At 54.3% G+C, this 11369-nt stretch overlaps 1 protein-coding gene across 1 annotated transcript in view; it reads right to left on the bottom strand.

Moving 5' to 3' along the window:
- The window catches only part of LOC123167049 (probable metal-nicotianamine transporter YSL3), a 102681-nt gene that overhangs the window by 75761 nt on the left and 15551 nt on the right, over nucleotides 1-11369 (bottom strand). The window contains exon 2 of the mRNA XM_044584891.1: nucleotides 10901-11067. Coding sequence (XP_044440826.1) covers nucleotides 10901-11067 — 167 coding nt within the window. The remainder of the gene's footprint in view (nucleotides 1-10900; nucleotides 11068-11369) is intronic.

The raw sequence follows: 11369 nt of genomic DNA on the forward strand, positions 1-11369 counted from the left end.
ACCGGCGATCTAGTATGGCTACACCCTCGCAAGGACCGCTTCCCCAACGAGTGCAAGTCCAAGCTACTACCGCGAGCCGATGGACCTTTCAAAGTGCTAGTCTGTTACATTGACAACGCCTACGAGATCGACATCCCACGGGACAAGTACAATGTAAGTGACATCTTCAATGTCAAGGACTTGGCACCCTGCCATGGTGATGAAGATCACGATCCAAGGACGGATCTCTCCCAAGGAGGGAGATGATGCAGAGCATCCCTCCATCATCCCCATGGACTCTAGTACAACTCATCAAGCACCACGTGGACCTATGACAAGAGCTTGATAACGCGCCATTGAAACCGAGGTGAACTTAATCCTACTTGAGTTCGATATGGATATGAATGGAACTTGGAGGCTACCTCACCAAAACATGCTATGTGTCATTACATACGAAGACGAACGCCACCTCGCAGCGAAGGGACATCCCATTGGCATAGGAGAAGGGCCCCAAGACCACAAGGAAGAAGAAGGCATCCAACAAGAGCAAAACAACACCTCCCAGGCGACCTCATGCACACGACTCTTCCAGACCCCGTGCCCACGGGCCACCCAGAAGGCTTCTGTAACCGAGATGTGCACCCCATGCGCACGACCTCCAGAGCCGATGCGGACTAGCCCTCACCACTGTAGCAACCGGTGCGCACGGGACCCCCGTGCGCACGGGCCTCGCACGGGCCTCACTTATCCCGTGCGCGCGGGCCTCCCAGGCTTCCGTCGTGGACGCCCTGTCTTGCCTCCCAAGTCGTTCCCTTCCTCCCTTTAGCTATATATTTTGGGTCTAAGACATTTGTTAGGGTTAGCAAAGTATATATGAGACATTGATAGAGCTTTGCTCCTTCTACCACTCCTCTTGGAGATCAAGACCTCTTAGGAGAGGATCCCAAGTGGATATCAATACTTCCTCTTCGAGAAGACTATCATCAAGACCTCACCTCCTTAGGAGTGGGAAGAACCTTACCTTTATGCTTGTTTCCTTGGATTGTTCTTGTATTCTTGTGGATCTCAACTATGCTATTCTAGTGGATGTGTGATTGGGTTATGTTTGAGCGAAATGCCTCTTTGTGTTCCTGTGTTCATCCCTTTCCCCCCTCCAAGTGTGAAAATATCTCCACATAGGGTTCCACCCTACAATAGCGACACCATGTGGCTGAGCGCCGATAGCCATGCCCTAGAGGTGGTGGAGGGGCTGGCAAGAGTTCTCCTTGCAGCGAGAACGCCGTTCCCGCCGCCAGAGGCGGGCCCGATCTATTGCTTTAGAAACTGGGAGGACGCGTGAGCCGACATGCCGTGGTTCGATCAGGGGGGGCTGGTGCCAGCGGGTCATGAGGGATCCCGTGACAATCCGATCCAAGTGATGAGGCTTCCCGGCGGCAACAACTTCACAGGTGCAATAGCCGCAGCGATGCCCGAAGCGAGGCGAGAGAACCCTCGCTGACAGCTGGGGCCTGCAGCGGCGGCGGTAGCGATGTTGGGGGGGTCAGGGTCGGGCCCCTACGGTCCGCGCCTCCGGAGGAGGAGGCCATTGGCGTGGGAAGCCCCATGCCTGGTAGGGCAATCCAGCCCACTAAAGCCTTGGGTGGGAGCCTAGGCGGGCGTCTCGGAGGGGCCTCGGGAGGAGGCCCCAGCGAGCCTCGAGGAAGTAGCAGCAGCCGACCAGGAGGAAAGCTAAGGAAGAGGCGGTGTGTCCCTAGAGACGAGTAAGTCTCCTTACCTTGCACGCTCTTTGCGTCAACCACTTCGTCTTGCTTGGCTTGGCCTAACCCCTTGTTTTGTAGAAGGGGCTCCCTGTCGAAGAAGAAGGAGGGAACCTGGGACGAGGACGCTGCAGGGACGACCGGGGCCCAACGGGAGCTGGGGCGGTCGACACAGCAGCACCCCCGCCGTACCCTGTGGAGCATGGCAAAGTCCTCGAGGAGGAACCTGCAGACTCCGCCCAGCCGCCCGAGGAAGTCGTTCCTCCTGCTAGAGGAGGGGTGCCTCCTGAAGAGGTCCGCGCCGGGGTGGAGGTAGGCACCGGCGCGGCGGCCACCACATGCCCTGAACGGCCAAACGGTCAGCAGGTGCAGAAGTTTGGGTGGGGTCAAGGTGGATCTTGGCCGCCCAAAGGGGAACGAGGCCCCCTCCGGCAGAGACCTGGATGGATCTAACGACGCAATATCCCCCGGGCCCTCAGAGCCATCGAGGGTGGAGGTGGAAGGACCGGACGCACCCTCGGCCTTGGTCCCGGTGAGCCACAACGTCTTGCTACGGAGCGGGAGTCTGTGCCACGCCCAGTCGGCCCTCTGCTCTCTGGAGTCTGACCTCATCACCTATGAAGAGAGCCTCCGCCTGGAGCGGGAGCGCCTCGCGGGAGGCTGGCGGCGACTAGACGTGGTCGTCAACTGGGCAGCCGCCAAGCCGAGGCAGCAAGGAGGGAAAGTGAGGAGGCCACTCGTAAGACCCAGGATCTCCTTGACAGGGCGATCCGGGACACGGAAGAGGCTGCCTGGCGCCTTGAGGAAGCGACGTCAGCAGAGGAGGCCTCCGCAGAACGTGCACGGCTCGTGAGGCTCAACTCACTCCCTGCAAGGCGGCGGTCGCCCGGCGCAAGAGTAGGGAGGCGGCCCTCGAGCTGGACATGGAGGTCCGGGAGCGTGAGCTTCTGCGGACCATCATCGAGTAGGAGAGGGAGCGAGAGCAGCTAGTTGGAGAACCTGTACCGCACCATGGTGGCCAACGAGGCCTCCTACAAGGAACGCCTCGCGAAAGCGAACACCACGCTCGAAGAGAAGGCTGCGAAGTACAAATTGGAGATCGACAAGTAGGCCCAGGATGAGGTCACGCGGAAGGCCAAGGCCCTTGCTGATAGCTATTCCAATAACCTGGAGAAGCAGGAGGACGAAAAGGACGAAGAGGCGGGGTGCCGAAATTGCAAAACTCAAGCGGCAGCTCGTGGTGTCGGAGACCAAGAGGCGGAGGGTGGCGGGGCACCACGCCACGACCCGCCAGGAGTTGGAAGACCTCCTGGCTCAGGTGAGCGAGGTTAGTGATGAGGCACGGAGGGTCCGCGACAAGAGTGCGTGGAGGCGCAGGGAGCAACTCCAATGCTCCAAGATGTTCCGCGAGCTCAACGAGCGCGCCTGCAGCGCCGTGGCCACTTTTTCGGTCGAGGGGGTGGAGTACCCTTTGGAAATCGACGACACCAGCTACTTGGCCTTCTTCACAAGGCTCGTGGAGCGGCTGGAGGTGACCTCCGCCTGGTGGGTGAGATTTGCAACGTTGAGTGCCGCGACCTTCTGCTCCAGGCGTCGACCCGCGTCTTCAGCAATCTGCTGCGCGTCGATGATGATTTCGAATTTGACCGGGTGCTATCTCCCATCATCGAGGAGCTTTGAGGCGAGCTCGCGAGGGTGATGGAGGACCATGTGGTGAGTCTACTGGAGCAGTCCGCACCTGTCAGAGAAGGGTCTGGCGAAGACGACAACACTGTCGTCAATGAAGCTGACAGTGGCTCTGTCGCCTGATCCCCCCCACTCTCGTTCCTGCCATAGAGTAGATGCGGCCCCGTCTGGGCGTGAAGACATTTGCACGACAATTCTGCTCTAAGTACTCGATGCTTAATGTGTGTTTTTATTTTCCTGTGAAGGCCTTTACTTCCCTTTTTACATTACCTTCATGCCCTGTGTTTCTGGGACACAGCCCCCAAGGCGGCTACAACCATCGCTGGTATGCCGAGAGCGTGCGCTCAGCAAGGCCAGAGGGTGTAGGACTCTTAGGTCTGGTAGGTGTCCCTAAGGCGCGATGCTCAGGGTCCCCCCCTTGATGCACAAGCGGCTCATGTCAGGGAAGTCAGGATGCCATGAGAGAGACAAACGAGAGGGAGATAACCCCAGGGATGCTTTAGACTTAGCTCCTTTGAGGCATGCAACTTGGAGCGAGTCCCCAGTATGGCGGTGCTCATGAGGTGTAGCCCCTTGTGAAGCCTTCTTCCCGCAGGGCACCACTCGCGAGGCCTCCCGAAGGGGGCTCCTGAGGACTTCGATATCCTGCACTAGGGGAATATCCAAGTTTTCACAAGTAGTGCAGCAGGGCGCGCTCGCCTCTAGGTGTTACACGAGGAGACAGAAGCACCAAGGACCTGGTGAGCTGACGTACATGCAAGTAGGCCCGCGAGCCAGATCTCTGTCGCTTGGATTTTGAAGTGTTGCTAGGACTGACCCGAGCACATACACCGTGCCCAGCCCCCACTTGTGTGACATACACGGGGGAGATTACGAGCGCGCGCCCCTACCGAGGTACACTCAGCTGCAAGCACGCAGGATTATGAAGGAAATAGGCTTTACTGATGCATGAAGGAGGTTCGTTACATAACAGGAAGATACATGCTGTCGTGTTCGACACGGGTCAGCTTGAGGATCTGACGGCCGAGGGGCCCTCAAGTAAGTAGGTTGCCAGTGCTGATCATGGGGCTTCCATGAGAGTGGGAAGGAGCTCCCGCGTGTCGATGGCAGCACTGGTAGAGTGAGCTCTGGAGCGTGTACAACTCCATGTCACTCATATCCGTAGGGGCACGGACAGAACTTAAGGTGATGGTGGGTGTTCCATGTGTAATGTACTAGAACACCCTCCTTTGTCAGGGAGTCGGTGTTAACCATTGCGATGCGGGGCTCCAGGCTCATGCGCATCAGCCTCGCGAAGGTGGCTGCGGCACCCTTCAGGTCAAAAGGCATACGCATGAGCCAAGACGAGCCCGCGATCTAGTGGATCCATGGAGGAGGGAAGGGACTCGCGGGGCCATCCTGGTTGAGGGCGAAAAAGTCGACGCACATGCGCTCACTACTGCGTAGCTTGGTGAAGGGGGTGGGGCTGATGGTCCACTCAGGGAGGTTAGCTTCATAGGTGATTCCAGCCTCCAAGAGCTTGTTCACCTCCTGGGTGACGATTTCATGCTTCTCGAGCACATAATACCTTTACTTGTGCTTCACGGGCCGCGTGCTTTGGCACGCGACTGAGTGGTTCTAGGCCACCTTCCTCGGTAGACTGGGCATGGCTGATGCTGTCCAAGCCAATGCATGCGGGCTTGCCCAGAGGAAGGTGACGAGCGCGCCTTCCTATTTGGGGGAAGGCCCTCCGCTGGCTGCGAGGGAGGGGGCTGCTTGGCCGCCATCTAGCGATACCTTCTTGGACTCGGCCCGCTCCTGAGAGAGCAGGGGCTTCTTCTTCACGGGCGCCTCCTTCAAGGCCCGGGCACGTCCTCATCGGCCCAATACGCGGTGGAGGCGGCCCTGTAGGCGTGCTCGAGGGTGTGCATCACGTCCTTCTCGTCACAGCGGATGGTGAGGGTAGCACTGCAGCCGGGCATCTTGACGAGGCCGTAGGCATGGTGGGTCATGGCATGAATTTGGAGAGCGCCGCGTAGCCCAAGATGGCATTGTAGGGCAGGCTGATGTGAGCCACATCCATACGATAGTTCTTGCGGGTGCCGTAGGTGACGGGAAGGCGCACCTGCCCCAAGGGGACAGTGGAGCCATCGATGACGCCCGAGAAGGGACTGGTGGGCATCAGGCGCTCGTAGGGCACTTGGAGCGTCTCGACGGTCTTCACAGAGATTTGTTGAGTCCCGCACCACCGTCACTGAGCATCTTGGTGACGACCACATTACTGATGGTACGCGCACACAACAGGGGAACGGCCCCCACAGCCTTCGTCCACTTGGGGTGGTCGCTGGCATGGAAGGCGATGGGGAACTCAGACCACTTGACGCGGCTAGCGGACTCGAGCGCCGGGAGGGCCACGTTCACTTCCCGAGAGAACTGCTTGAAGTGGCGGTTGGACGGGGGGCCTGGGCTCCGCCGTGGATGCAGGACACCCTGTGGGGCTCTTGCTAACAGCCAGCATTCTCAGCGGGAGGGCAGTCATTGGCGCGTGGTGGGGCGGTGTTGGCTTGCGGGTCAACCTAGCACAGCTGGTTCTGCCAGCCTTGACAACTGTTGTTGCCGGCGCTGTTGTTGTTACTGTTGTCGCCCCAGCCACCACCTCCGTTGCCGCCACCACGGACCTTGCCGCGCTCCTTGCGGCTGCCGCGGTACTCGGTGCGGCCCTCATGAAGCAGCTTGAGCTCATGGCAGTCTCAGTGTTGTGGGAGTTCATGTTGTGGTAGGTGCAAAAAGGACGGTCTTCCTTCTTGGCCTCGCCGCGGTCGTAGCCGCTCTTGTATTCCGGCTCCGTCGTGAGCACAACAGGGCCCTTGCGCTGGGCGTCCTTGCCCTTCGTCGTGCCAGGCTCATCGTTAGGGTCATTGTGGAGGAAAAGGTGCCCTTCTTTGTCCTTTGCATAACGGTCGGCGAGGACGAACAACTCTGTTGCGGAGTCGAGCTCGTCCCTGATGGAGAGCTTCTCGCACATCTTCCCATCCGTGACACTGTTGGTGAGGAAGAGACAATCGTGACGTCGGAAGCCTTTAGGATCCTATTGAGCACCTGGCTGAGGCACTGGATGAACGTGCGCAGGGGTTCGCCTAGGCACTGCCACACAGCCGCGGGTCATTGAGCATGAGGGGGCGGTTGCTCATGCCCGTGAAGTTGGCGACAAACTGCTTGCACAAGTCCTCCCACGAAGAGATGGACGCCTCAGGGAGGTTCATGAGCCACGAGTGTGCGGCGTTCTTGAGGGCCATGGGGAACCAGTTCGCTATGAACCGATCATCCCCCTTCACGGCATGGAGGGTGATGGTGTAAAGCAACAGAAACCCAATGGGGCAGGTGCTGCCGTCGTAGTAGGGAGGGAGGTTTGGCCTGAACTTGTCCGACCACACCACATGGCGCAACTCGGGGGCGAGGGCCAGGTAGCCCCCGGTGGTGATGACACCTCCATCGAGGGTCATGCGGTTTTGGCGCTTAGCCATGGAAACGTCATGGAGGACGCGGTTCTGGCGGTTGTGCGCCTTCTCGAGGATCACACGCACCTCCAGAGGCGCGCGGCGAATGATCTGGCAGCTGTCACCGTCACCGGCCGACGCGAACGACCTGTGAGACAGCTCCGGAGTGCACGCCGCAGGACGCCTCTCGATCGCGTCACGGGGCAGGGGAGGAGGAGGAGGCACGTCACACCCAACCGGTTGTTGAGGGATGATGCAGCAGGCAAGGAGCGGGAGGGCGCCTGGCCATCACACGCGGCATTGACGAGCTCGGTGATGCGCCCGAGCCAGGTGTCATAGCCGTCCTCGATGGGGCGATAGCGCAGCAGCTCATGTGCCATGAGCAGCACAGCGTGTGTAGTGAGAGGGTTGTGATGCGCGAGCGAGGAGGCGATGGCAGAGCGGCCACACACCTTCTTGTTCACCGACGGGTGGACGGAGAAAGCAACTCGCTCCCCAACAGGCCTAGTGGCGGCGTGAGGGTGCCGCCCAGGGGCACCTCGGGCAGTGGGCACCGCATGGACCATGGCGACAGCTCGGTGAGAGACACGCTCCTGACGAGCGGCGGCTTCGTCCATGTTGGCGTTGACGTCGAGGTCGAAATTGCGAAGACGGCAAGTCCCCCTACCTGGCACACCAAATATCCGAGTCTAGGATCTGTGTCCAAGAAACTTCTCCAAGAACTAAGGTTCGTACTTTGGGAGGCTTTGCTTGGCGACCTATGACACGACGACAACTATGGAGGGATTACGACAGGCACACTGGCTCTCACCAAACACGAAGGGGACGAGCGAGCACCCAGGTCCGGGCCACCGTGCTGGTGTAATACCCTACTCCTACCTGTGTTGAATTGCTCTGTAATGGAGAGCTTGTGGCTCGAGGTACACGAGAGGTGGGGAGAATAGCTCAATCCCCTTACATGGAGGTGGCCCTGCCCCTTTTGTAGTACCTTGGTATGAGCGGGAAAGGTTGGCCATAGGGCGGAAATTCAAAGGGGGGTAGGAGCCTAGGCTTATCCTAACTAAAGCCGGTCTCCGCCTGATAAAGTAGTCTTCATGACACACTGGTGGGCTCGGCAATGACTTCTCCCTGGCATGCCGATCCGCCCTGATCTTCTTTCTGCTTTGAGACTTGCTTTGGAGGAGACAGGCACCACTGCTCCCTTATAACCAGAATCGAAACTGGGCTTGGTCACGCCCCGCCGTCCTTGTCCTGACAGCGGGACGTCATCCACATGATGGGTGTAGAGCCCCGCGACTGGCATCGTACGACCTGCCTCGTGAGGGGAGCCTCGCGAGGCAGCCGAGTGCTTGGTGGTGTCTGTAGGGCTCTGCCTGGCGGCAAGGGAGCCTCGCTAGGCCAGCCCCTCGCGAGGCGCCTCCCTGCGGACCGGCCGAAGCAAGGCTGCGTGCCATGGGACGGCCCAAGTGTCGTCCAGTGGGCCAGACACAGATGATCCATGGTACCCTAGTTCCCACTGGGCCAACAACGCCCATTGGTGCCTCATCTTTGTTTGCGTGAATGTCTCAGGCGAGCTAGACGATGGATGATGAGGAGTCGATCGTGAATATGGTCCACGATTGCAGCAGCTATGAAAATGAAGAAGTGGATGATTTCTAGATGGAGGTGGACACCCAGCTGACGCACACTCAGATGTTGGACGACCAGTGATCATAGGTCCAACCATCACAGACCTAGCCAACACAAACCCAACATCACAACAATGACCACCTAGAAGGTGATCTTGATGACATGTGGGCGGTGGGTGCAGATCCAAAGAAGAAAAAAGGAGAAATTTAAAAAATGAAGGAGGTTTAATGTTTGGTTGATGCATGGTTTCCCACAAGAATTGATCTAATCATGGCTCAGAGCAAAAGGGAACTACCTTTTGGAAAATAGTGCACGGTTGGTTCGATGATCACAAGCATTTTGATCTGTATCAACGACGATGTTCCGTGAGCGTAACTCGAAGTCACCACTAATCAATGGTACAACATTCAAGAGGCCACATGCAAGTATTGTGGCTATTACGAACGATTGCAAGTCTGATGGCTAAGTGGTGCGACATTCCAAGAGAACATAAGTTTTTTTGCTCTATTTGTTAGGCATTTGGTCTGATATGCTCTAGGTGTAGTCATTTGGCCAAATACGTAACTAGATCATGCCTTTTCTTTATATCCTGGTTGTGCACTCCCATTGTTCTTAAATGCAGAGAGAAGCACTTCATATTCATTCATTGTTGGATTAAGTTGAATGTGCACCACAAGTGGCTCAATGTCATGGCCAAATCCATTAAGACCGCTCCCATGTCCAGTGTAGGTGAAGATAGTGAACCAACAAAATGCCTTTGCTCCAGCCAAAAGGATGGCTAGGAACCGAGGGAGAAATTCAGAGGAGTAGAAGGTCAAGTGGGAAGGTGCAACCACCAATATGATGTAGAGCTTTGAGGAAATCCTAGCGAAAAATAGGAGTGCATCAAGTGCAATGACATGAAGGGGAGAAAGAACGACAAGAGTTTTTACATGTTCATCATGGTGCAACATATATTGATCAATCTCAAAGAAAAGAAGGTTGAGCTCCTGGATGATTTGGAGGACACCAAGGTGTTAGTATGAGATATCTGACTTGGATCCCGATGCGCTGAACATCGTGCGAGCCTACCATGCTAGGATGTTGAAGTGCTTGATGGCCGATTTGGAGGACTCAGCTGGTGAGAAGGAGACACACACACAGTGAGGAATTTGGCACAACAACTAGTTTGGGAGGCAAAAAATGTTTTTTTTTGCACGGACAGCCGGACTAGCAACTTTTTGTCTCGGCTACAAACTTTATGAAATCCAACATCCAATGCATTTTAGTTGTTATTGCATATGTTTGCACTTCATATAAATTTCTATTGATCTACATATGCAGGACAAATGGAGGAGGTTAGATCTGGAGTGGACATTTGATGTATAGGGTTGAAGGACCGGCTTTTCTAGCGCCGAAAGTGTCCGTAGAAGTTTAAGTTGTCAGTTTTGATGTGCGACCTAGGAGATGCCCTTGTGTGACCCTACCTCATCCTAATATTGGGCAACTATGTAAGGAAATTTGATAGTAGTGATCGACCTACATGTCGTATTCTAGACAGGCCAGCTAAAGGAATTTACACAAAATATCATTTCTAAGGCCTAATTTTATCGGTATCTACGATTATTTGCTGTTTCTCCATGACTCAGTTTTGCTCCTAGTAGGCTCTGCCACTGCCCGACATCATATAAAAGGACCAAAATTCATGTTCACGAGGACTTAAACTCATTTTTTAATGATGAGACAACACATCCACTCCTTCAAGTGCTCAACAAAAACAAGAATCCGGTTCATGATCACAAAGACTTGAACTAGAGTTGTTCTTTAAACTACCCTTAATAAGAATAATAAGAAAAAGTATGGCGTCGTAGGCATCCGGGCATGCAAGCACGCACAACCTCTCATTGTTTAACATGCAGACATAGATTTTTTTTAGGGAAAGAGTTTTATTTTTGAAAACTAACGGTCTATGAAGGGAAAGAACAACAATAAACAATACGACCACCGGAGTGTAAATATGGAACTCCACATGTTCGGTCTATATGGGACGCTTTTGCAAGAATTACACTATTAATATGTAAGGCTTTGTGATACAAAATTACAATAATAAATAAGTAGTTTGGAATTCTAATTTAATGGAATCCATTATGTGCCACATAAAGTACATATTAATAGAGCAGTTGGTGGCCAATAATTTGTCCTAAGGGGACCAAATATGCAGAGCAAAATAACACAGTGAGTACTTAAATATGAAGTTTTCATACAAAAATTCCAAATTCTAGATGCAACCACTTGCACATGATGAGCATTGGATAGTGTGAATATTGCACATAAAATGCACAATTAATGATTGAGAATAATCATTTAACATGCCTAGTATGAAAGAAGCATTACCTGGTTAAAGGGAACACTAATGAAGATAGACATTAAACCAATCAAGAGCAGGAATAACATCCATCGCCCTGTTGGAAAGTTATCAACAATATCTCTCGGATCTGACTCTTCACCAAGTGACTTTGCCACAACAGAGGTCATTGATACGATGTACAAGGCACATCCACCTAGAAGAAGAAAAAAAAGCAGATCGTCACTACAATCTGCAACCGAACATGATTTGTTTCGGGAGTCTTTGAGTGGCTTAATAGTACTATACATGCTCGAGAATTAATACCCATGTAAACATACAATAGAAAAGCTCAGTCCGGTTACCGAATTTGCAATCCTACTTTGTTGTATATATCCAAAAAATGCAACCAATGTTTTCTGTTGGATATTACAGGGGTGTATGACTTTGGATGACCGCAGTTAGAATACAAGTATATGCAGATAAATTTACAAATGAAAAAAAAACAAAATCTAGTTT

Source organism: Triticum aestivum, chromosome 1D, assembly GCF_018294505.1.
Source record: "Triticum aestivum cultivar Chinese Spring chromosome 1D, IWGSC CS RefSeq v2.1, whole genome shotgun sequence".
Classification (NCBI taxonomy): Eukaryota; Viridiplantae; Streptophyta; class Magnoliopsida; order Poales; family Poaceae; genus Triticum; species Triticum aestivum.